The 27,602-nt window shown below is 35.5% G+C and overlaps 1 protein-coding gene across 3 annotated transcripts in view; it reads right to left on the bottom strand.

The window, feature by feature from the left end:
- The window catches only part of CWC27 (CWC27 spliceosome associated cyclophilin), a 190,808-nt gene that overhangs the window by 146,868 nt on the left and 16,338 nt on the right, over positions 1 to 27,602 (bottom strand). For all 3 annotated transcript variants that reach the window (XR_003414567.2, XM_027041096.2, XM_015065317.3), the window contains exons 4-10: positions 26,090 to 26,233; positions 24,300 to 24,398; positions 23,559 to 23,662; positions 21,773 to 21,842; positions 13,848 to 13,927; positions 12,856 to 12,889; positions 11,450 to 11,604 (exon numbers count right to left, since the gene is read on the bottom strand). Coding sequence is in view for 2 of the 3 variants with exons in the window: in XM_027041096.2 (XP_026896897.1) it covers positions 11,450 to 11,604; positions 12,856 to 12,889; positions 13,848 to 13,927; positions 21,773 to 21,842; positions 23,559 to 23,662; positions 24,300 to 24,398; positions 26,090 to 26,233 (686 nt within the window). In the remaining variant the exon portion in view is untranslated. The remainder of the gene's footprint in view (positions 1 to 11,449; positions 11,605 to 12,855; positions 12,890 to 13,847; positions 13,928 to 21,772; positions 21,843 to 23,558; positions 23,663 to 24,299; positions 24,399 to 26,089; positions 26,234 to 27,602) is intronic.

Here is a 27,602-nt window from a genome sequence, read left to right as displayed (position 1 = left end):
ATTTAATAGGTATGTAATGTTCTAGAGGGTTATAACCAGCATATATTTAAGTATCCCTAGTCCAAGGTATCATAGCTCCAAATAAGAATTGCTTTCTGTTCTAAGAATCTGAAACAGAAAGGTAACAGCAACATCAAAAAGCGAACTGAACAGAACCCGGCTGATGTGAAGCGGAACAAGAATGTTGTAACAGGCGATAATACCCTAGCTAGGCAACTGCTCTGCCTGGAAACAGAGTTTTCAACCTTAAACAACCCAGATGAGGTGAATCCTTTGGCATAACCTATTTCCATGTCAGATTCATAGCTTTGTAAGGGGTTCAATTGTTTCTATTTTGTTTTAACCTGGCTTAGGTGCCAGATATTAATCAAAAATTCAGCAGCCACAGTGTTCTAAAAAAGAACCATTCACAGGTACATACAGTATGAACTTACAGACATTCTTCAAATGTTACTCTAGAAACTTTTAGCCAAAACAAAGCAAAATTAATTTTCTCATACAGAAACATTCCTTTTATACTTTTTTGTTGGAATAGAGTATTTTATCAGTATTTTGTGAAAATTATGTTAATAAGAGCCTTTCCACATTATAAAAGGCTCTCTATTATCTTAAGACTTTAAGACTCCAGGAATCAAAGTGATGCAGACATCCTTCCATCCTAGAGCCACAGCACAAAAGACCCAAAGCAGTGGTGCTGCAATCCTACCATCCTTAGGTTGCAACCCCCTCTGGAGGCCAGGCTGTTAGGCGCTTCATTTTTGTTGCAGGCTGGGCTTACGTACTGTAACAGGTGTTATGTCCCCTTATTCCTACTTAAAATTGTTGCTATTCACTGGCACAGCTTAGAAGCAAAGCTAGCTAGGTTAGAAGAAAGGACTCTCATTTTGTCTCTCTAGAAGAGCATAACCTTGTCTTCTGCAGACATCCGAGCCTAACATTGTAAGAGACAGATAATCTAGATCCAGACTTGCTTTTTAACCTTATTTACTTGTATTCACCTATGCTCCCAACATACAGGAAAAGGTTAAGTGATATGTGTATTTTCATCACTGATTCATTTGCTACAAAAACTACGAGCAAAACCTTTAAATATTGGCTAAAATGTAAAGACATTTTGTTCCAAAATTCTTTCCATACTACCCAGCAGAGGTTAAAACAATAAAATGCAGAAAGCATAATTTTTAAAACTCCAGTGGAATACTGGTAAATCCTACCTGAGAATATAATAGTGAACATAACGCCAAACAATTAAGGCTGGCTAATAACTTTGCAATGTTATCCTGGTCTTCAATTTCTGGGCCACTCTCCAGAAGCATCAGGATCAGACATTCTTACCTTCTATCACACTAAATGTACTTTCACAGGTCAGCTACATATCCTTTTTTCTAGGTGACTGGGCAAGTACATACCTAGTACATCTAAAACCAAGTCTTACCACACAGCAGCAGGATATAAAATAAAAGGACTACGACACTCTAGCCTTTGTATGAGGCCTACATGATATCTTTCTAAACTCTTGGAAGCCAAGCCAAGGGTTTTTCTTTTTAACTCCCTTTAACAAAGACTGTCTTTAAGATATTTCACGTTACTGTCAGTCTTGTGAACAAATAAGCATATCTGGAAATTTTCTATTAATTTGTAATGATTAATAAGACTAAAAAAGTAAGTGCTTATCTAAAAGGAAGAAAAATTAACAGGAAGTCATTATATAATTTTTGAAGTAAGAAAACATCCTTTTTCACAGAACCAAGAAAATCAAATATGCAGCAAAGAACAAGTCTAATTTCCTATCTGTTAAGAGACAGTGTATGTGTGTGTGTGTGTGTGTGTGTATAAGTGAAAATATAAATTAAAGAGAAAGGATTTGGTACTTAAGCTCATATGCCAATTAATCTACCTTTAGCCACAAGAAAAGTGCTTTTCAGTAGGAAGAGAGACCTACCCATGATCATGTAATAAATTTGAGACTGTTTAAATAAGATAATTCTTTAAAGAAGCAGCTAAGTCAATACCATAAATTTGAAAACAGAATGCAGACTAGTTGACATGACAAAATTAGCAGTTAGCAATAGCAGGAAAATACATTAAGGATATTTAAAATAAAGGAAAAATTTAAGTGAGTGAAAGTAACAAATCAAATATAAAATAATATTAAAAATCTAGTAAGCTACTTGTATACTTCAAAATAATAATGGAAATCCTATTTATAACATTCACATAGGTGCATTTAGTTTTTACTTATTTTTTTAATGTTTATTTATTTATTTTTTTATTTGATAGAGAACACAAGCATGGGAAGGGGCAGAGAGAGAGGGAGAAAGGATATAAAGTGGGCTCTGCACTGACAACAGCAAGCCCAATGCGGGGCTCGAACTCACAAACCACAAGAATATGACCTGAGCCAAAGTCGGACGCTCAACTAACTGAGCCATCCTGGTGCCCCCATGTAGGTGCACTTAAATAATAAACACATTGAAATCAACATGAATACACATATATATTGAATGAACTAATAATACACAGAGTGTAGCAATATCTAAACAATAAGACTAAGGAGAGAAGAGGGATCAAATATTACTAACATATCAAAGTTGGCAAAAAGGTAGGAAAGAACTGTAATGAATTCTGTGAGATTCCTCTCCAAAGTAGGTCATTACCAAATAATTTATATTGTGTCTACTTTTAAAAAGACAAGCTTAAATAAAGGCAAAGATTCAATAAGGTGAACAAAAGAGAACAAAATCCACTCATTTAGATTAATGTTGATGAAACACTAAGGCAGTGGTTCTTAAAAAAAGTTATAGAACTTGTAGAAAACTGATTTTGGCTGGCAGAACGGACCCTCTTACTTTATCTTCCTAGAATAGAGTGACCTTGTCTTATACAAACATCTGAGCCTAGCACTGAAAAAAGACAAATAATCTGGATCCAAACTTAATTTTTAACCTTATTTACCTTTATTCACCTATGCTCCCAACATTTAGGAAAAGGTTAAGTAACATGTATATTTTCATCACTAATTATTTGGCTACAAAAACTATGAGAAAATCACATGCTAGACTTGCTGAATGATTTTTTCTTTGTTTTGTGTTTTTGTTTTTTGAGGGGGGTGGGTCCTACCACATGCATTTTGTAAAAGCCAAACAAAGTTTAAAAATTTGTCTTTAGGTTATTCGAATACGCACTCTTGGTAGGCATGGAGGGAGTTATTTAATTTAATTAATTATTAATTAATTTAAGTTTATTTACTTAGAGAAAGAGAGAGCATCAGTCGGGGAGGAGAGAGAGAGGAAGAGTAAGAATCCCAAGCAGGTTTGCACTGGCAGCGCAGAGCCCAATGTGGGGTTCGACCTCATGAACCATGGTATCATGACCTAAGCCAAAACCAAAAGTCAAAGGCTCGACCTACTGAGCCACAAAGGCACCCCTGGAGGGAGTTATTTTAAATAGTGTGGTCTGTAAAGATGTTAGTTTGAGCAAAGAACTGCATGAAGAGAAGGAATGGTTACTAAGACTATCTTAGAGAGGAAACTTTCAAGCTGAGGTAACTCAGAGTGCACAGGCCTGAAAAAGGAATGAGCTTGGCATGTCTGTGAAACAGCAAGAAGGACAGTATGCTGCCTTTGAAGTGAGCCACTAGAGTAAGGTAAATAGCTTGGCCAAAGTGTGTAAGAAAGCCGAGGGTGTGAGGACCAGAGCACAGAGTACAGGGGTTGCCTTTTTTAGAAAGCAGCATAGAAATTCCGATGCAGATGGGTAGATTGGTGGCGGGCAAATGAGGACTTTCTCTCACTGGTTCAGTTTCCGTAATGAAATAAGAAGCAAGGTGATCAGCCAAAAGTGAGAAGAGTAGTGAAGCTGTTGGGTGTCAATAATTAATATGATTCTCCTCTAGGAACAACAAGAAAACCAACTAAGAAACCTATTAAAAACAATGAAGCAGCTATTCATTTCCTCTCTGCCTACATCCCCATATTAGGGAATCTACCCTACTCCTACCCCTGGAAGAAATAGCCTTATTCTATCAGTTAGGTTCAGGTTCTGCTACACTTAATAGAAACTCCAATAACATGACTTAGATAACTTGAAGGTTCTTTTATCCCACACAGAAAAACTCCAGAGATAGGCAATCCAAGTCGGAATTGTGGTTCCATGAGGATTTTAAGGCCCCAGGCTCTTTCAATCTCTCTGTTTTGCTAAGGCTAGCCCCCTCCCTCTTTCCTTTAGAAAAGACTGCCTGAGAGTCAGATACACTTCTGTTTCATTTCATCAGCAAGAATTCGGTCACAAGGCCTTGCCTGGCTACAAAGAGGTATGGTGAATGTCGTCTGATGAGGTGGTCAAGAGTCCATCTAAATATTTGGGTTCTCATTACTAAATAAGTAGGGTAGTGGAAGATGGAGGGACATAGCATCTCTGTCACACCTGCATATCTCATGGCTTTCTAAGAGCCCCTCCACCATCAGTGTCCCCACCAATGACATAACTCAATGGATGGCTAACCCAAGCCAAGGCAGTAAGATTCTCTCTCTCTGGGAAGTCAGGCTTTGGGACACAGAAATCTAAGCAATTACTTCTGAAGGGCTGAACTGCAGGAGACAACAGGCAAGAGCCCTACTGAGAAAACACAAGATTGTAGAAGAGAACAAATGAACAGACAAAAGGAGAGTTGAGAACGCAGAAGGAGAGAAACATAAGTTTGTGACAACAGCCATTCCTGTCAGGCCTGTATGCAATTCTTTTATTTGGATTCTATGCAACTCTTCTATTCTTTTATGCAGAAATCCCTTTAGTTTATTTATATGTAAAATCACTTTATAGAAAAATATGAGTTTTTGAGTAGGTTTCTATTCCCCACAACCAAAGGATCCTTAAGATAGCTAATAAAAAAATTATGATTTAATATTATGTGCACATGAAGTATTTCTGTATCTTTGGTGAAACTTGTGGAAGATACTCATCATGTTCTTCTGCACCCCTTTTGGACAGATGGGTAAGATAGAATTTCCTTTAGAATTTTGTATTTTTTAAAAAGCATATAATAATTAGAAATTGATATCCTTCTTTTTTAAATTCAGATAATGGCAGTTAAGTAATGTTTGTCTTTTTCTGTCCTACCAGGAAGACAATGACTAGATTTATTACACAATTACAAGTATTTATAGCAATTCCTGGTTAGAGGACAAAGCCTGGAGGAGATTTCATTATTGTTTCTAAGCATTTACTGCTCTACCTTGTAAAACGTTTCTATTTCACCACAGAGCCACCAGGCTTGGCCACATCACTTGTTCTCACCAACAAAATGGTGAGGTGATAGATGCCACATCTAAGTAGAAGCTTTAAGAGTTAGCATACGATTCCATTGTCCCTCTTTTTCCTCTGCCATGCCTCTCGGCCAGAGGCTTTTCCTTCATCCTGGACCCTTCAATGTAAGTGATATGCAGCAGATCCACAGATCATGCCAGGATGTAGCCAGAACAAAAGAACAAACATTAGTTTTAACCCACTGAGATTTTGGGATTGTTTGTTATCATAGCATAACCTAACTTAAGCTGACTAATAAAAGAAGCAATTCAGTGTGTTTATGGGCAGGACACTGAGGTAGATCAGAAAGGACAAAAGGACAAAAATGTCTGAGGGGACCACTAGGGACATCCAGGATTCCTGTCTCAATACCTATCACCACCACTCAGCCAGTTATCTAAGCCACAAGCCTAGGAGTCATCTGGAATATATCTTTCTCCTTTGGGTCTCCTATATCCAAATCTTTTGCTTCCTTATCATCTAAATCCATCCCCATAGATACTACTTTAGTGGGTTAACCCTTATTACCTCTTCCTTGGACTAATAATCTACTAATGTGTCTTTGTGTTTTGATCTCCTTCTTCCAGCCCATCCCCTACACTTATGTAGAATAATATTTCTAACATGATGTCATACCTTTGCTAGAAACATTCGATGTGAGAGTTTCACTTCAGCTGGACACAAGTAAGCTGGCCCCGGCCAACTGTTCTCTGGGCTCTGGAGGGGCTGTCAGACCATTAACAGGTTCAAGCACCAACTTTGCCACTTTCTACACACAAATCACTTAACCTCTTTAAGTGCAGTGGTTTTTGTTTGTTTGTTTGTTTGTTTTTGTAAAACAGGAATCATAATAAAGACTATATCTTGCAGCTTTGTTGTAGAGGTTAAATTCGAGAAATAAATTGATTTGGCAAATCAGTGGTCTGGTCACACTGTAGAACAAGAAATATTTGTGGAATAACAGAACGATTCTCTGGCTCCAGCACCTATGAACACTTCACAGCCCTTATCTGTTCATACAGCTGTCTCTACTAGACACTAAGCAACTTGTGAAGAAACGTGGACTTACTAATCTGAGCATCCTGGGACCTAGCACAGTGCTTGGTACAAAGGAGAAACTCAAAATAATGTGCAAAAGTGAAGCCATACCTGAAAGGTGGTAAAATGTCTGAACACTTTGGGGGGAAAGGGTACAAAGAGTAAAACTAGAGAAAAAAAAGACGAGAGGAAAAAATAAAATCACTAACTCTAAGTTTCCCTCAGGCCCTTGTGCACCTTCATGTGTTTTTAACTTTGTGCTAAACAAAGATCTCTCTGCATCTTGAATGGCCTCTTTCTTCTGTATTTTGCCAATTTAATTGATAGGTGAATTCACAATGTATAGACAAAGAAAGTAGGAAAGCAATGAATTTCACAACTCTTCAATGTGACTAGATTTGTTCCAGGGTAGAGAATACTTCCTCAAATGCTTGAATAACTTAAGAAATGTTTTTCTGCACATAATCTCAACGCTACATTTCAAATGTACAACTCCGTTCTCCAAAAACAAGTGATACTACCAGATCAATAGAATGTAACTCTCAGGCATAATACAAATCAATACATTCTAAAGAGATGCAAATGCTTTTTCTCCATTTTGACAGGAGAATCTCCCCCATGTGGGCATTTCACTGCTTCCTGTCTTCCATTTGAAATCTAATTGTAAAAACAGTAGGGTTGTCAAATTTCTGAAGTATATAATTGAAGTTCAAGGATTTTGTTTGTTTGTTTTATTTTGAAGGTGATTCCTTGGATATGGATTAAGGTTCTCAATGAACTAACTGGGCATTTTAAAAGTGTTTTTTTTAGTTCAAACAGCCCAAGAAACAGTTTTGTTCAAAATATCCAAAAATCCTTGCTATAAAGACCCAAACAGAAGAAAAGTAGAAGCTTGCCAGAAATGCCAAATGATGGTATGGTTTGCATTATAATTTTTACTATTCCAAAATTTTAAATGTAACAGATAAAGGCAGTAAAATAAACCATCTAGTCTACATTGGGGTATTATACAACACTAATTTCAAGGATTGGACTTAATGCTAAAATGTTATTTCTTTCCAATAGTGGCTCCAAAAAATGGTTTATCTTTCTAGCATTAGGGTATAATTTATGAAATTGATGATATTTGTCCATTCTTGATCTACAAAAATGGCAATTGGACATTCAACTCTTTTTTTCAATGTTAATTTATTTTTGAGAGAGAGAGAGAGACAGAGTGTGAGTGGGGAGAGGGGCAGAGAGAGAGAGAGAGTGAGAGAGAGAGAGACAGAATCCCATCAGCACAGAGCCTGATGCAGGGCTCAAATCCACGAGCCATGAGATCATGACCTGAGCAGAAGTCGGACGCTTAACCGACTGAGCCACCCTAGTGCCCCACATTCAACTATTTTTTGACCTGGTATTTTGAATTTTCCCAGAAATATATATTGCCTACCTAACATCCATAATAATTTGTAGACACGTCTATTAGGGCACTCGACATACTAAATTGTAATTAATTGTTTATAATTGCACTCATATACTATATTTTGAACATGTGCCTTTATTTTCATGTTCCTGGAGTCTAGCACTGTCTGGCACATAGCAGTTCTTGCAGCATCTGGCTACAACAGTAACATATGTTTGAGAGTAGAATGACTGCTTAGGAAAGAACATATACAAAATAAAAAGCAAGTTCTAGTACAAGTTAGCATGCAAACTTCATTAAAATTGGGACTGCTCCATAGCTTGGTCATCTGCTATTCCATACCAAAGAGATAATACCTGCAAATTTTCTTTATTCAGAGACCAAGTTACCCACGGTATATATCTCGCATTTCTTTCTCTTCCTCTTTGTAAATATCTGCTTCAGTAGACATCTCAGAGCAAACGAAGGTAAACAGAAGCAGAAATGGTCTAAATGGTTAATGCAGTCCTTGCTTGTAAATGTTCTGTAGAACAGAAGAGGGGGACTTCTCAGAGATGATGATTCTAATGGTTAAAAAAGGGTTGTTAAAAGGTCTGCGGATTTCAATCTGTTATTGTATTATCTTTTAAAATTTGTACTATAATTTAAAAATGCATACTATCTTCTAAATGTTTGAAATTTAAACTTGGTATTATCTTTTTGAATCTGGACTTCCTGTGACTGATCATATTGAGACTCAGATCCCCAAGGCTGAGAGAAAGCTCACAAATGTTTTTGAGAAGCTAGAAACAATGGGAAGTTAAGAAATCCTAGTAACATATGTCAAACCCAACAAAGAGAGACTGGAGAGGCTACAATTGGCACCATCTAATTTGGGTGTTCACCCAGGCCTCGGGGAGTATACTCAGGAGGTATTTACGACTATATTACCCCTTGCCTCGTAACTTAAAGTTCAATCCAACTCATTAGGTCTTCCATCCCAACTTCAATATCCATATCTAAATTCCTGGTACTATCATAATAATGATATTTCATATTCAGTCAACCTAACATAAGTCATAACTAAAACACAAATACGACTTAACTTTACCAATAAGAGAGTTGTTTTAAGACAAAGGTCAACTAAATATCATGGGTCAACAGAACACAGCTGATCAAACCAGAACCTGTTCAAACATCAAAACTAATACCACTCTGGTTAACCTTGAAATATTTCTATCAAATGTTTAATGATTATAATTTGAGGGTATGTGTCAGTATTTGTTTGATTCATATTTCAATGTAATGAAAATAATTTAGAAGAGTAATCACAATATAATTACATTTGATAGAAATTACACAAAGACAGAATTTCTATAATGATTATAATCATCACAACAAACCAACGATTTCTAACTATTTGGTCTGCTTGTTACGTCTGATTTTATCCTTTGGTCTTTTATTATGAATCCCTACACGGATGCTAAAAAATAGGGCAGACAGCTGAATTTGGTTTATAGGATTAACTTGCAGCAGTTGAGCTCCACCTACAGGCAAAAAAATAATTCTTTACAGTCAACTTTAAAATAGGACGTTCCAAAAGACCAGCGCCAATTAAGCCCAAACTTAAAATTAACCTTAGGTGCTCAGTAGAATAATCTGGAGTGCTTTTTTTTAATTATTATTTATTTTATTTTATTTTATTATTATTTTTTTTTCCTAGAGTGCTTTTTTAACCTTAGGATGCCGTACCAAAATTTCTGACAGACTTAGTCAGAGGTGGGGCCTATTCCTAGGCCTGTACTGAAAAGGCTGAAAGACACTGATTTAAATCTTTACCAGCACATATCTTTTTAAAACATCAGAAATACTTAAATATCATATTTTATTCCTTATAAAATTATTTCAGTCCCAGAATATTGACCCTTTATTTTTTTAACATAACACTAACTTGAGAGTTAAACTATAGTGAAGCTGCTATAACTAACTAATAATTTTGGACTTTTTTTGTACACAAAATAAGTGTTCATGAGACAAATGTGGAAATTTCTAAGTAAGAGTGAAAAACTGTATTTTCCCTTTGAAATCCTGTACTGTCTTCTCTATCCCGACCTCCTTATTTTTCTTTTATTTCTCTTTGAGGGCAGGAGAGGTAAGATGAAGGAGGGAGAGAGGAGGATGTCAATATTGAAAATCTGGGGGAAGAGGGGAACAGTTAAAAATAGATGTTTTGGTGTTTTCACTATTTATTAAGGCATATTTTGCCAAATAAGCTTTATTTAGTACTTAAAGAAAAGTCAGCTCTGCTAAATTATAAGTTATATTAATTACAGGGTGTATAAATATTGCAACTTGTATTAAAGCCAGGAGAATTGAGGACTTAAGCACTTAAGCATAACAACTATTTGTTTCACCTGTTAAAAATTCAAAATGCATTTTTTGTCACATTATAAGCCTAACCTGTACCATATTCATAGTTCTTAAAAATTAGAAAATGCATGTTTTGAATGAAAATGAGAGAGAAAAAGCATCCTTGATTGTATGTATAATCTGACTTAAGGTTACAGACTTGATATGATATATAAGCTCATATATGGTCACTAAAACATTGTCAATAGTTGCCCAATGTTAATCTACTATATTTAAGTACGATTTCTGAATATAAGGGTTTATTACCATCAGTGGAGATTGCTGACAATTACTTTTCAGGTTACATGAAGGAAAAAATTGAGGAACCGAAGCAGTGCCAATAGGGAAATGCCTTTTATTTTTAAGTTTTTCTATATGAAGTGGAGAAACATAGCAGAAAAATAAGAATGTTGCTGGGGTTCCTGGGAGGCTCAGTCAGCTAAGCATCCAACTCTTGGTTTTGGCTCAGGTCATGATCTCACAGTGCTATGAGTTCCAGCCCCACGTCGGGCTCTGTGCTGACAGTGTGGAGCCTGCTTGGGATTCTCTCTTTCTCTCTCTCTGCCCCTCCCCTGCTCACTCTCTCTGTCTCTCTCTCAAAATAAATACACTTAAAAAAAAAATAAGAATGTTGTTTATATGTAGTTACACCCATCTTATCCCCAAATGTAGGCGATCCAAAGAAAACATTTTTAAGGCAGTATTATTTAAAATGTATACCATAAAGTTGAATAATAAAATCACAAAGGAGAGTTTTTCAGTTAAGTTGAATTTCAGAATATAGTGTTGAGTCACAAAATTTAACAACTCTTCACTATCAGACATTTGCTGAAATTTCTTTTCTGACAGAGATTAGGAGGGGTATATGGTATAAATCAGAGTTGAAAAGATAGTTAAGAATTTTTTCAGGCCCGCACACTTTCATAACCAGTTGTGACATATTTTACTCACCTAAATCTAAGGACTTGGCTTTTCATTCTATATGTTACTCTACTGCTTGCATTGGTATTAGACAAACACGGCCTTCTGCATCTAACTAATATATTGCTTGCCCCACATATAGAAATTTGTAGGGGCTTTTAAAGAAGAGATTAGAGAGAAAATGAAGAGGAATTTGACTCGAGGGACCACTGCTGTAAGTACTTTAAAACTGTATTTTAGGCCCCCAAACAGGCTAACACACAACTGGCATATCTATCAAACATTATGAAAATAGTGTTCTAAAAAAGAAGTGGAAGAGAGGACTCAATGCTAATTTAGAGCGAAGGAGAGAAAGACAACTGACACCAGGAAGCACCATAACTGACTCACCTGCGGGTAACCAACTTCTTCACTTCTCCCTCTCCAGTGGACTTCACATTTGCACCGGTGTCCTTTTTTAATTTTTTTGCAATCCTTTCTCTCATCAGATTCTTCCCATCACCATCAATATATTCATCATGCTCTGCACCTTCATATTCTCCATCCTGTAGAAATTGAAATGCAGTATTTGCTAGGCATCCCACATCCCCTCACACCAGCAGAGATCCATCTCCGACTGTCCACATTGCATTCTAAGCCAGTTTTGTTTTTTTATTTTAAATTAGTAAGGACTTGAAGCATTTGCTACAGGCGGGAATACCCGTATGGTCTGCTGTAGGCCAACTACATCAGTATGGGATACCTGAGTAAGGAGTGTTTGCTCCCTTCACACACAGCCCCTCCATGCAGCACAGGCCGTGCTCCCTCTGTATCACCCAGGGTATTGTGTTGTCCACATTCCTGTTCTTTCCCAGGGGAAGTGTAACTTCTGCAGGCAGTTGGCCAGCATACCGACCTCAACCAGAGATTAATTCAAGTAGATGAGGAGAAGGTGGAGAAGCTTAGATTTCTTACTATAATTGAAGTCACAGCAATTACTCCCCTTCTCAGAATCCTCCAGGGGACCCTCAACTCACTCAGGACCCTGTACAGTCTGTACTCCCTGACACAATCTCCTACAACTCCAGGCCAGCAACACCAGTCAGCTTTAGCGCTGGCGTTCTCTCCATTCAGAAACACCCAAATTCTATGTACCTGCACTGCTTGCTCTTACACCTCCTTTAGGTCTTTTTTTATAATCAGCTTTAATAGCCAATACAATTAATAAAGATCGCTATAGTCTTGAACGAGAATCTTCTGAATTGGGTACATTAAGGAATACTGCTATAAATGACTGATCTAAGCATTTTCCCAGACGCTGTGTAGGATACCCACGCATCAACATTTAAACTTTTGTTTAAAAATTTTTTTTTTTTATGTTTACATATTTTTGAGAGAGTGAGAGACAGACTGTGAGCAGAGAAGGGGCAGAGAGGGAGACACAGAATCTGAAGCAGGATCCAAGCTCTGAGCTGTCAGAACAGAGCCCGACGCGGGGCTCAAACTCACGAACCGTGAGATCATGACCTAAGCTGAAGTCGGACACTTAATCAACTGAGCCACCCAGGCACCCCAACATTTAAACTTTTAACACAATGAAATAAAATCAATGACATCTGAATTTTGAGTATTCTAGTAGTGAGAGGGAGAAAAATGGGCTAGAAATTCATATATGTATGATTTCAGTTTGTAGGGAAATACACATCTACATGCACACTTGGAAGGAAATACTTCAATCAAAATAAATGATTTAGTTTTCAGATCTTTAAAATTTTTTTAATTGTTCAAACTATATTTATAGTAAGATTAATACTCACATTAGCTGAATCTCCTGCTGCATCACCTTTTTCGCTACAAAAAAATGAAAGCAAGTAAAGTTTACCTTCAAAATGAAACTAATAAAATTATTCACTAATCAAAATTTAGAATATTTTGCTGGGATTAACAGTTCAAAATATAGGAATTTCAGAATGGCATTGTAGAGCAAACAGAAACATTCTAAAAGAGATTCATTTTTACAAAATGAATAATAAGTATGCCCGATTAGCACATATACAAATTCACTAGAATTAACAGAAAAAAGCAAATAACAACCAATAGTGATATTTTTATGAACAGAGGAGTTGAGAAAACAATTTCTTCCATTGGCTTGACATATTCTGGCTGAAAAGGCCAAATCCTTAAACTACCAGGATATTAAAAGATTTTTTTGAAATAGAATTTTGTAACACAAGCTAAATTCAGTACAATAGTGTTTTAATCCCCATTTGAGACATTGTCCCAATATCATGTGCAGTTGTATTTAACAGTAATACATCCTCCCTTCTCAGAGAGAAGCAACAAAGATAGAGAGTTTTCTGTTAACTCCTAAAATATGTCAGAAAAAAATACTCAATGAATTGGTCTAAAATACAGTGACTTCACAAAACTTTTCAACTCTGATTTGTCTACTCATCATACCAACTGGTACAAAATGCTTCAAAGCAACTTTGAATTAAACATTAAACTTAAAAAAAAAAAAAAAAGCAAACAGTTTCCTATTCAAACTATCCCAAGATTTAAAAGTTTAGCACTTAATTTTAAATTTAATTAGTTCAACAGAGATAGATAGTAAGATGAATGTAAGAGGCCAGTGTGCTTCCCTCCATTATGCTAGAACCTCTACTATCTCCATCACCAAAATGCTTTTGTTTTTTGTCTGAGTGGAAAAAACTGGATTTAAGAGAACAGAGCATTTTGTCACAAAAGCAGCGAGAAAATATCTGAGCCAGAAAATAAGGATTTGAGATCACATTGGTAGCATACTAACCTTCCAACAGCTGGCACAGAACTGAGATGGGGATCATCCTTAAGCAAGTCATGACTACTTTTGCTTTTTCCCTTCATGCTCTAGGAAGAAATATATGATATAATCATAAGTGAGGAAGAAATAAAATAGTCTTCCAAAAGGGCAAGTTAACAAATTTACATAAAATCTAGTACTGCTATAATGTGGCTAGCAAATTCAAATATATGTTCCTGAAATTTTCAGCATAAATTAAAGCTTTATAAGTAAGAAGCTAACTCTTGCATTGACAGAAAATATTATTTTAAAAACACCTTTTCTTCCAAAAAATGATACATCCTTCAAAATAAGTTACCACAGAACTGCACATATACATGTATTGTTTCTCTGAAGAACCCGATCACATTCTCTGACCTTTAGCACAGAACCAGAGTTAATAGTTGAAAAATAAAGATCTCATAGGCCACTTAATCTAGTCTCTCACCCAAAGCAGGAATCTCCTTGACATCACTGCTGACTAGTTAACCAGTATCTCAACACCTGAAAGGAGCTTACAACCACACCACACACACACACACACACACACACACACACCACCCTTTTTAAATTCTTCTAGTCTTCTCTTCTTGGACAGTTCTCTTTCTAATTGGAGGGGAAAAAAATCCACGTGCAATTTCTAACCATCCAACCAGTCCTAGTTTTACCTTCTAGAACTAAAACAAACTACAAGCAATGTCTGCTATTAGGTATAGTGAATAGAGTACAGTTTAAATACAAAGAGAATGGTAGGTATAATAATGACCCCCTACAGATGTCCACATCCTAGTCCTCAAAGCCTGTGAATATGTTACCTGACATGGCAAAAGGGACTTTGTGGATAAATTAAGGATTCTGAGATGGGGAGATTATCCTGGTTTATCAGGGTGCATCCAATGTAATCACAAGAGTCCTTACAAGTGAAAGAGGGAGGCAGGAGAGTCCATCCCATAATGATAAAGCATGAGAAAGACTCTACGGGCTATTGTTGGCTTTGAAGCTAGAGGAAGCGGCCACAAGCCAAGGAATGCAAATGAGCTCTAAAGGTGGAAAAGTGAAGGGAAGAGATTCTTCCCAGAACCTCCAGAAGGAAGGAAGCCCTGCCAATACCCCAGTATGTAGCCCAGGGAAACCTGTTTTGGACCTGTGACCCCAGAAATGTACCATATAAAATCTGTTTTGCTTCAGACCACTAAATTGATAGTCATTAGTTACAGCAGAAATATGAGATGAATACAAATGTACTAACATCTTTTTAAAACTAGTTAAGTATAAACAACTAGGACAAGTAAAGTTTAATACAATTTAATCAGGCCAGAACAGTTTGTAAATTAGACTGTTCAACATTTCTGACAACTTCTGTGCAAAAGGCCTGGCAGCAGTCTTCATGCTGTGTGTACCCCCAGATCCAAGCTTTTGGGAGACTTTAATTTCTTGGAATAAATGAGAATAGGACAAAGCATTCTTATTTTATTCTCAAAAGTGGTATATTTGTCCATCCATGTAACTTTTTATGGGTGAGAAAAAGAGTCTTTTTATAACTTGGGATTTGAGGTAAAAATGTTAGCATATCTTGCAGTGAGCGAAATGCTATGTGTATCACTGTGAATGTGGCACAGTTTACTCACTATTTTTTAAATCTAGCTATTGAGATACCTTTATAATGAAACTACCACTTAACTTGCCTCATTGAAAACTGCTTGTTTGATTGTAGACTTTCACATGAAAAATAGTTTCTGACATCTGTTTTTAAATTAGACACAAAGATTTGGGAGTAAACTTTAAACCAGTACGGACAGTTGAATAAAACTATTATTTAAGAAAGCAAAACAAAGGCAGGGATCCTCCAGATAAAAACTCTCCAAATGTTTGAAGCCTAGGACCACATTTTCACTTAGTTTTTACATCTTCAAAGTATATCCAGCTCGTCAAGCATTCTCCATGTGCAATGGTTTTTGGCTTCATCTTCATCCTCCGCAAGATCCTCCCTTCCTCTGAATGCATCTGGTTTGTCAGTATCCTTCTTAAATGTGTTCTGAACTGAACAAAATGCTGCAAATGTGATCCCCCCAATGCAAAGAATGTTAAATTCCTTATTCAGAGATCTTACTCTTCATAATTCAACTAGGACTTATGGCCTATAAAGTCTTATACCTATTCAGCTGATTGCATTAAGTTCAAGTACAGAATTTACATGTACTCCTATTCCACTTTAACTTCCTACTTCAAATAATCATGCACAGGTTGACAACAAAGCACTCTTTGGGCAGAAGTATTCAATCAACTATAAACCCATCTGACTATAATATCTCCCAGATCACATTTCCTCGTGTTGTCCACAAGACTCTGACAGTATGCTTTCCAGAACTCAAGATACGTTATTATGGCATCCTCCTATCATGCAATCCTATCAAAAAGGAAATGAAGTCAGTCTGGCAAGTCACTTAACTAGAGTCTCAGTTTCCTCATCTATAAAGGAAGGAAGTTGGACTAGATCCCTTTGAGCTGTAAAATTCTATTATTCTAAAAGAGATTTTATCAGGTAGTAGAAAGATACTGAAATAAATAATGAAGGAAAGCTAACCCATGTGGGAGAGGTACTTTGTCAGGAATAAATGAGTGGGGTGAAGTTGTCTCTGTAATCCCACACTGATAATCCATAAACCAGAGGGGTTCTATCTTATTTCTACTTTCACATAAAGTAAAACCCCAAAGCCCCAGTTCAGACTTCAGCATTATTAACTTGTGATGTTAGACAGGTTCTGGAATAAAGCTTAACACACTGTGGAGTCAATGAACTTGATAAGCAAATGAATAATGAAACAATTATTTTCAAGACTTCTAGAAATATTTAATTTCATCCATCCAGTGAAACTGAAAATTGTTCTTGGTCATTGTAAAAGACACTTACTTGACTTTGGTTCTAATTATTACATACATTTAAAAACAGTAAGTCTTACTTTTATCTATTGGTCATACTTTTCCAATATTCAGGCTAGCATTCATTTTTCTTAGCAAGGTCTCATTTAACCCCAAAGGTAAACTGTATTGGAACAGTTCTCAAAGTCTGAAGAACCGTACAAAAGGAAAATATATAAAATCTACTTCCATTTTTTTTTTTTTTTTGGCTCTAGAGTTTGTCTCATGCCCTCTAGAGAATTTCCTTTCCTCTAAGTCAACAACCTCCCATGATTTTTTATTGTTGTTGTATTTTCTCAAACTAAACTTATTCATGTCTCCATTATATAAACAGACCAAATAGCTAAATTTGGTAAGCCAAAGATTCTGCACAGTGTGCCGAGACCCATTCACATGTGGAGAATGGGTTGTTGGTGGGTCATGATGTACAGGATGCCTTCAAGGCTGCTCAAGCTACGATCCAGGAGCCCCAGGGAGTGCTCAGTAAGAGCACTAGGGCAGTTGTGTGGAGTTACGGCTTCCAACCCCAAATTGTTGGTGAAGTTTTTTGCCAACCCAACCCTCTAGACTGCTTTAACATGAGGGCAGCAGCGTCTGAATAATACAATCATATTAGAGACTGTTGGATATTGTTTAGCTCTCTGAGAATATAATACAGATTATAATATAGAGTATACTGTTTAAGACATTTGACTTTCAAAAACATTTTCCAAGACTGCATATTGTATCAAAGTAATGACTACCCACGTCCTTATTTCACAATCTAAATGGTTCAGAGTATTTTCATGTTACAAGGAGGAGATGTAAGGCTCGGAGAGACTAAGTAAAGGTCACAAAGTATCAGTGGAAAGCAAAGTGCCAATATAAGTGTGTATGATCCCAAATCCATGCTATCTCTACTCCAACCTACTGTCACTCAAAGATGACACAGTTTACCATCAAAGAGCCCACAGCCCAGAACTCTACACACTTAATATAGAAGAAAGAAAAGGGTATAATGTTTGAGTAGTATACAGTGAGAACATAGTCACATATTTCTTGTGTAATAAAACAAAATGGATGTTATTAAAAGGAAAATGTTAACTGTCACAAGAGAAGCAAACGTTAGATCAGAAAAAGAAACAATTAAGAAAAGACATTTAGAAAGATGGTATTTTAGGTGTTGAAAATAAGTGTGACTTTGACATCCAGAATGGGATAGGACTTCAGGCAGGTGAAAAACGTGAACAAAGACACACAGAAAAGAAAATACAAAACATTTATGTAGAACAGCAAATAGTTCAGGTCTGCTAACAGTGTTTCCTACATTTCCCTGATAAGAATTCCAGGGAATTCATTAAAAGTACAGCTTCTCAGGCCCCTTCCTTGGAGATTCTGATTCAGTAGGTCTGAAATGGGGTGTAGGAATGTAATTTTTAATTTTTAAGGAAGTATTGGACCTATTTTCCAGTGGTTTTAAATGGTTTAGGAAGTATTAGACAAGGGCGCCTGGGTGGTTCAGTCAGTTAAGCGTCTGACTCTTGATTTCAGCTCAGGTCATGATCTCAGTGTTGGTGAGATTGAGTCCCGCATGGAGCTCTGGGCAGTGCAGAGCCTGCTTAAGATTCTCTCTCTCTCTGTCTCTCTGCCCCTCCGCTGCTTGCGATCTCTCTCTCTCCCTCAAAGTAAATAAATAAACATTAAAAAAAAAAAAAAAAAAAAGAAGAAGAAGAAGAAGAAGTATTAGACCAAAGGGCAGAATTGGTAAAGGGGGATCATGGCCTTACTTCTAGAGTTAACAGAGTGTAACTGTGACATCTTAAGGGGTTTCAGGGTTTCAGGAAGACTGTTCTGAGTGAAAGAGAATAAAGAGTAAGAACTTGGGAGACCAGTCTATAGACTAAGGCAGCAGCCCAGGCTAGAAATGAAGGCCTGAATGAGGGTAGTAGCAAAAAAAATTAAAAGGAAAAATAGATTTAAGATATGTTATGGATGAAAAGTTGGTAGAATACTACAACAAACTGGTTTTGCAGAGAAAAAAGTAAGAAAAACACCGGAATCTAAAATTTTTCTTTAGAGGATACTGATACCAGGGAGTGGAAAAAGAAGTCACAGAACAGGGAGAAGTCTGGAAAACAAAGATAATGAACTAAGCCTTGGCTAGGGCTTGGGTTACTAGTAAGATATTCAAATAGAGAGAGATGGCCAGTAGGCAGCTGGTGAAAAGAAGAATAAGCCAACTAAAAGATACAGATTTGAGGGTCAGAAACAAACATTTGATAATTTTATCACACAGCACAGAGTCAGATGAGAGAAATATGATGACACAATACTAGGCCTATACTATTCATTTGATAATGGACTGTGGTTTGCAATTTTCTTGGCAAAAAGGAACGAATTTAGTCTTTCCACTGTGTGAAGTGTTTTTCAGGTTTGAGAGCAAACATAAAGGGCAAGACAACACTATCTGTGGTGTTCTCCTTTTGCATTTCAACCTTGTAGCAAACACAAATTGCTTTTATCAAGTTCACGATATTCAGTGTAAATTAAACATTTTGTTTGTTTTACTTTGTACAATAATAGTAAGCAGCAGCAGCAGAAGATATGCTTTAAACATGTAACACATACTGTTGTTACAAATAGAAAAAATTCAAACTAATTTCCCAGTAAAGTCAATCCTAAACTTACTGAACAAAACTTACTTCAGACTAGAAATTTAATTTGACAAAAAGAATGATAGAAGAACTCCTTTCTCCTACCCTGGCTCTGTCTCCAAGGCTGCTCAGCCTGATGTCCAGGACCCTGTGGGAGTTAGGCAACAGCAGGGGGCCAGCTGCACTGAGCTGCCTTCCACCCCAGAATGCTGTGCCACCAGTGCAATTTCCCAGCAGCCTTCTAGATGGCTTCGGCTGGGAGGAGGCAGCTTCTGAGCACTTGAATCGTATTAGAGACTTAAATGGCTATAGAAACCTAAGACCAAAACTCTGATTTTACTACCTCTTAATTACATTGGTCTTGCACAGTGACCTAGCCTTTCTGAGTACTGATTTCTTTGCTTAAATAGGAATAATATCTATATCACATGGCCATTTTAGAGATTACATAAAATAAATATTTATTTATAGTGGAGCTAAATCTAGTGGAGTCAAATGACGGAGAAGACACTCCAGACAAAACGAGAAACAGGAGTGGGGGTATTGTGGGGAAGGCATGGGTATGTAAGGAAACTTGACATCTTCAGAAAACATCAGTGAAAGGGACTCCTGGCAACTTCCAGATCTGACATTTGTGGTTTTGTCCATTTACAAATATACCCACAGGATCATGACATGAAGTATATCTTTCATTTTAATAAGGCACAAATTTGAATCATGAATAATGCAAAACTAGTGCTCTGACATCTAAAGAAGATAACTTCAGACATACTGGGGTGCCAGAGTGATCAATGATACTGAACAGGCCTAAAGAAAGGAGGTTTTCATATAAAGATGTATTTAACTTTGACACCTGAAGTAGAGATGTTTCCTAGAGAAAAAATCAAGAATGTGGGATAATAGCCCAGAAATAATATTGGGCTGTGTTCCTAGAGTTCAGAATTATTAGCATACAGGTGGTAGCTGAATCCATGGTATCAAACATATCACTCAAGGACACTGAAGACAGCAAGACAAAAATTATGACCAGAACATTTCTCTTTTTTTAATTTTTTTTTTGATGTTTATTTATCTTTGAGAGAGAGAGGTGTGTGTGAGCATGAGCAGTGGAGGGGCAGAGAGAAAGGGGAGAGGATCTAAAGTGATGAGGGAAGTATATGGATAAAGAATTAAAAACAAGGGTAAAAATAATGTGCTTTTAAATCAATGCTGTCATTACTGTTGGTTAGAAATAGGTAACTATTTCTAAGCAAATAAGGCAGTGCTAAGTTATAGAATTTTAATTACTATGATAAAACTTTGAACCTAATCCTTTAGGTTTCCGTGTTCACTAATCTTCTTTCTTTCTTTTTAAACACTGCAAAAAGGTAATCTATTTACAGAAGAGTGGTTTAAAGGCATTATGGTTTTCTTTACAAACAGATGTAAGAACAGGAATTGTCCACTTTTTAAAAACTCTGCATTTCAACCCTCCACTATTATTATAATGTACCAAACTGCTGTATCAAAGGCAGTCCTCCCTCCCCTTCCTTCCATCCTTCCCATCCCTCCCCAATTTGATTCTCTAAATAAATTTCCATAATTTCTTCATCATCCGTGGGAAGACATACCAGAATCTTTGGGAGTACAAACCCCTGAGGATGATTTTCTTGGAGTATATTTAACAGATTCACTGCTCTAAATAATGGCAAGGCACCATAGGTGTTCACAATGTATACTGTGATAAAAGTGATATTCAGGAAAATGATACTTATAGGCCTAATGGAAGCACTGGTAGGGTCAAAGGCCGGGAGGCAATATATAATCCAAATACATGTATCTTATACTGAGGCAGACATAGGTTCAAATCCCAGCTCTAGCTACTTACTAGTTGTGTGAGCAAATTATAATCTATCTATACCTTAATTTATTTATGGGTGAAATGGGGATAATGATAATATGTATCTTAAAGGGCTGTGATGAGAATTAATGACATTAATAATATATAGATAGATAATATTAAAATGAATGTATGACCTTGGTCCGTCACTATTTATTATAACAATGATCATAATCATTATCATCTAGCAAATCATTTAAATAGCAATTAAAATCTGAATCACAAAGTTGAGTCATTCTTTAACTCTAGTTCTGACTGATTAAAAAAAAAAAAAGCCAAGTTAAAAAACCCCACGAAATTACAATTTTAAGAGGGCATATCATCTCAGGAGTTGTAAATATTACTAACAACAGGTCATTTTACAAATCAGTTCGACGAACACTTCCTGACTGTGTACTATGAAAAACATGCTGTGCCACATGTAGCAGGAGATACAAAAATACCTTTTATAATTCAGAACAAAGGGCAACTTAGCGTTGTACCTGACTAACTCGATTTACTTCCTCCTCTTCTTCTTCAGCTTCCTCTCCAAATGAAAGTAAACTAAAATTTCTTATCAAAAAAAAAAAAAAAGGAAAAAAGAAAATTAAGAAAAAATTAAACAAAACTTATTGCATTTTCAAAGCAATAGAATAGAATATACAAGAAGAAACACATTTTGACCATTCAGCAGTATCTAATATGACTTAGGATTCAGCAGAAATCTACTAAGGATCTGTATTTTCAGCATAATGTTAAGGCATTGGCTTCAGACCATAGATACTTCACATATTAGATGAAACTAATGACTAAAATCCATCCTGAGCACGACCATTAAGTATACTCAGTCAAGCATGACAGAAATAATTAAGCTTTTTTATATATATAAATATTGGTTAACAAAATGGAGATTTCTGAAAAACTAACAAATATATAGCCCCAAGAGCACTACAAATGGGAAGCAATTAATCTAGCATCTTCCAAAATAGGTCTTAAAATTTAAAAACTGATAAAAGTTATGCAAATTGTCAAATAAAAAAAATATAAGCAATAATCTTAACAAAAAAAGAGCCCATGGGGAAGAAGAAACTGTCTTCTCTGAGGCTTCAAATTAAAGACATCTCAAGGAAGATAAATAATAAGTTATTAAAACTCTCTCTCAAGTATTGGAAAAATAAAAGATTTGGCAACAAAGAGGAATTTTCTTTCAAAACCTAGATGCAATCAATGACTACCAAATCATCCCTAAGATATTTGCTATGAATTAAAAACAAACAAGAAACAAAAACACATAGCTTTCAGGCTTGTTGCCAAGATAAATAATAGTGATGAAATACTGTATCTGAATATGGTGACAGTGACATTTCACTCAGAGATAAACTACTCAAAATAAATGAATCAAAAAATAGGACAGCAAATATGTAGCTATATAAGAATTTATTTTGCCACAAGACATCAACTGCTTATTAAAGTGGCTCATATTTGACAGTTTATAAAAGTGACTTAACTTATTTTGTAGGATGTCACAAAAAGAAACAAATATGTATTGAATACCCATACCACTGGGTGTTTTCAAATTCCTCTTCTTGTTTTATCTTCATAACAACCAGGTGTTGTAATTATAATCTCCATTTTACAAGATGGGGAAACTGGGGCTCAGAAATATTAACACACTTTGCTTCTTATAAACTGAGGCAGGATTACACTTAGAACTGTCTGAATCTATCACTTAGGAATAAAATAAAATAACTAATATGGACGCTGGAAATCACTAAAAGATTAAGCTGAGATCTGACTCTCTGATATCTATTTTTATAAAATAGACAAAACTAATAATGTGAAAAATACTGTTGACAAAATACTGAAACTTATTTACTCCAACACAGGAGCGAAAAATTATGTAACCATGCAGTCATTATATCATTCATACTTTACTTTCCAAGTTCTTTATACTGAGCATATATTAATTGAAAAATTAGTAAAAAAAACAAAAATTCTCAACTCATTTATATAAATAATTGCTATAGTGATCATAAATATTTATCTGTTTATTAATACAGATTTCATATAGACAGCTGACACAATACTTCTTCAGATTAAGTTCAAGTTATATACAGTTTTTAAATATAAGAAATGAATTTTTAGGAAAAACCGCGTAATTCAGATATCTTCCTGGCCCACACTGGCCTCTCCCTTCACTAGTAGACAGTTGTTACAAAAGGAAATAAAATGAATTAAATGAATTCTTCAGCTTTTCAATCTGAAGAAAAATGTTTCTATTATGATTACTTTGTGCCTTTGGGCTTCAATTTCTTTACTTCCTCCTCTGGTTTCTCTTTTTTTGGCTTTTTTATTTCTCTGGGAATGATGTCATCAAAAGGATTAAACAAAACCTATGAAAAAATATTTTGAAAACATTATTCCATTTTTTAAAACTTCACAAAAAATTAAGACCAATATTTAATTATGTTGACATTAGCATTTATATTTTTTGCTCATATAACTATTATAAGTCTAATATATATACTACATAAAGTGCTTCCACTTACATGGTCTCATTGTATTCTCTCAATAATCTTATGTGCAATTAAGTAGAGTGTATTTTATCCTTATTTTATAAAGAGGAAAAATATTCAAGAAACCTTAATATCTAGGTAAGGAAGACAAACTCAAGGGTTTTGACCCCAAAGCAAATGCTCTTAAGGACCTTGCTTCCTCAATGAAGGATCACTCTTAAATTACTTAGGAAGTTACTTCATTCAGCTAAATAAGTCTAATTCCTCTAACTTTCCACTGTAAATCAAGCTTTTCATGCATTGGATTATCAGCTAAAGTCTCATCCTTAAAGTCAAACCTTCAATTAAAAAAAAAAAAAATTCTTAATCAGAAATTGCACCTAAATTACACAGATAAAATCTGAGTTGTACTATTGATTTAGTATAAAGTCTCCATCCATTAGTTTAAAATACTAATAATCAGTTTCTTTTAAATGATCAATTAAGCACTGTATCTTAGAAATCATGCTCCTACCTCACAACTTCTTATTTTATGTGGATTGCGTGGTCTTTCTTCCTCATCAACGTCTACTTCTGTTAGCCGTAGCATGTTATATACTGTATCCCCTGTAACCTATCAGATAAGAAAACTGCAAACTATTATAATTATTCTTTGAATTTTTCTTAACGTTTATTTATTTTTGAGAGACAGAGAGGACAGAGCGTGAGTGGGGGAGGGGCAGAGAGAAAGGGAGACACAGAACCCGAAGCAAGCTCCAGGCTTTGAGCTGTCAGCACAGACCCCAACATGGGGCTCGAACCCACCTACCGCGAGATCATGACCTGAGCCAAAGTTGGACCTTAACTGAGCCACCCAGGCGCCCCTATATTCATCTTTGAAATAAAGGAAGACTTCTGAAAATATTTTTTTCAATAACTAAAAGGAAATTTCATATTTTTATATAGGAGCATATGTAGTAATAATGCAAATAAAGCAATTTCATCTTAATATTAAGGGGGAAAAGGAGAAATGGAGTTCAATCCCTTGCTAACATTTTTATGAAATTTCCTATGTGTATATATATATATACATATATATATATATAATATCAGTTTTCATTAAAAATAAAAATATAATGCCAGGTAACCTCCTACTGAATGACAACTTTTCATTAAAAAAAATAATAAATTTAGATTTTAGAATTGGGCAGAACAAGCAAATAAGAACACGTGGAAGTACTTTACAGATATTATCTTGTTTAATCCTCATAAACATCCTAAATACAGGTCCTTATACTCCTTATCTAGAGAAGAACATTGAGATTCAAAGAAGTTACACAGCGACAGTGTTGGCCTTTCTGAATTCTCATCACTCAGCTATACTTTGTCTCCAGTGCGAAAGGTATATAATAGCAATTGTAAAAAGTGGTTCACAATGACAACCTAAATCTCATTTTATTATATGCTGTTACTTTTTTTTTTTAATAACAGGAAGGAAAATCGTTGAACATCAGATAACCTGTGCTGGAGTGGTTCAAATGTGCCAATGCTTATTTCTTAAGCTACGTTGTTAAGTTTTAAGCAACAATATTGTACTACATGTTTTCAGCATGAGTCCTTACATTCAACATTTCTCAGGAGTTTTAAAGCAATACCAGTTTTCCAGTTGTACTCAGTTTGTTTTTTCCTCTTCATCATCAGAAAATCCAGTTTCATCTAGGCTGTGGGGAAACCATTCCTACTGAACCAGCAGAGGGAGCTGATACACTAGGGATGTGTAATATGCCTAAGACTTAACACATGTGGGAATGTGGGAATTAGAAGAGAAAGTGAGAAAACAAAACGGTCAGAATCCTCCTTTAAACAAAATGGTTCAAAATTCTACGGAAATGATATTCCCTCATATGATGCTAAACGTAAGCAGGATTAAATAGCTCCTATTCAAAGTAGTATTTCAGGTAAAAAGTTTTAATGTTAACACAATTTCCACTTTAAACTTTAAGGAAAACTTAAAACTACTAAATCTTGTTACCTAGATAATGCCTAGGTTTCTAAGAATGTAGAAATAATATCAGCTGAGTGATGCAGTAGCTAATACCATCGGTATGTTTTAGAAAAAGGAAAATTTTAAAGTTATAATCAATGACTTATTTGAAACATACACACATAAAGTTCAGATGGTCCTTCATAGTTCACTATAAAAGGGATATATTCCACCATTTTTAGAAATAATAAAAAAATAACCCAGGGAATATTTTTATGAGGGCAACTCCTAGATAAGTTGGCCATATGTATCATAGAAGCTGAAGATAACTGGACACAAACCTTTCCAAAAATGGTGTGCTTATTGTTAAGTTCATCTGCTCGACCCAGTGTAAAGAAGAATTGGCTGCCATTATCATGAGGACCAGCATTTGCCATGGCAACCAGCCCTCTCCGATTAAAACGTAACCGTGAGTGGAATTCATCCTGAAGCATTAAAAAAAAAAAAAAAAAAAAAAAAAAGTTTAGTGAATGATCTCAGTTATAAGGACCTTCATAGTCAGTAAACAAGGTTCTATACAACTTCTAATCAAAAATGCTAAAGTTTTATTTAACTGATTTTCAAGTATAAGCAAATCCAGTATTTATTCCCTCGATGCTATTAAACTTGACTTCACTAGCCTGGAAGTATCTTCTAAATATACACAACCACAAATTTAGCCTATTTTATGGGAAAGCTGCCCATATTTACACAGAAGAAGACATTCAAAGGGTAAGTGATTTCAAACTCATTCCCCTATTCTTCACATCCCTCAAAGTAATCTAACTTTTTAGAACCTTCTATTTTTTTCTCCAAAAAAACCTACCTTTGAATCACGGCAGAGTCTTCAACTACTGCCCTTCCCCACTCTGTTCTAAAGGTCATGAAAAAATTGCTTTCTTCTTGGTTTTTAATTCAAGGAAACTACTATAAATTGTTTTACTCTGTTTTTTACAGGTCTTTGTTAAATCTTTTCTGAACAAGCACTGGTCCCATTTGCCAGTTTTCCAAAGAGCAAGAGCAAGCCTTTCTAAGGTGAATTTCTTGCTATGGGAGGGCTCCATAACCTACATTAGTCTCTCCGTTAACAGAATTCCATTCCAGGCCTGATGCTAGACTCATTTATAATATAGCCATGTTATGTAATCAATGCTTTTCAGAAAGAAAGTTATTTTTCCTTAATAAATAATTGTCAAAGATTTGAACTCAAAGAGTTCTAACTCTGTATACCCCATGAAAAATGACCTAACTAAAAAACTTAACAAGGTAACCATATTACCTGGACATAATAGGCAAAAATCTCAATTTAGAAGGAAATTGTCAAAAAGAGCTATTCTGTTACACTGAATAACAGAATAAAGGAATGCTTCCTACTAGATGGAAGCTCCAAAATCCGGAGACATCTCAATTTGGTAAAATACAAAATAGTTTTATAGTGACATTTGAGACTTTTTGATTATAACCATTCCTCATTTTCTAAGGCCATTATCATCTGGAAATTAAAGCAAACAGTTCAAGTGTTGTTCTCAAGAATCACACAGTGACCCAGTAAAAAATTAAAAGAAACTCCAGACCCTCTATCTCATTAGTAAAAACATGATGTCTTCAAAAATTCTCTTACTTTAAGAACCAATGATGTTTACTCATTCAAAGAACATGATATTAGCACCATCAGATAAAAAAAACAACATTTAGTGTTTACTTGAACCCTCTGTGATTTTAATACCTTAACTAGGACATTAACTCATTTTTTCTTTTTAGTTCTGTGTTGGCAGTTAACAAATCAATCACCTATTCTTTTTTAAATTTTTTTAA

This window comes from Acinonyx jubatus, chromosome A1, assembly GCF_027475565.1.
Source record: "Acinonyx jubatus isolate Ajub_Pintada_27869175 chromosome A1, VMU_Ajub_asm_v1.0, whole genome shotgun sequence".
Classification (NCBI taxonomy): domain Eukaryota; kingdom Metazoa; phylum Chordata; class Mammalia; order Carnivora; family Felidae; genus Acinonyx; species Acinonyx jubatus.
Note: the sequence above shows the minus strand (reverse complement) of the source record. Positions and strands in the feature narration are given on the sequence as shown.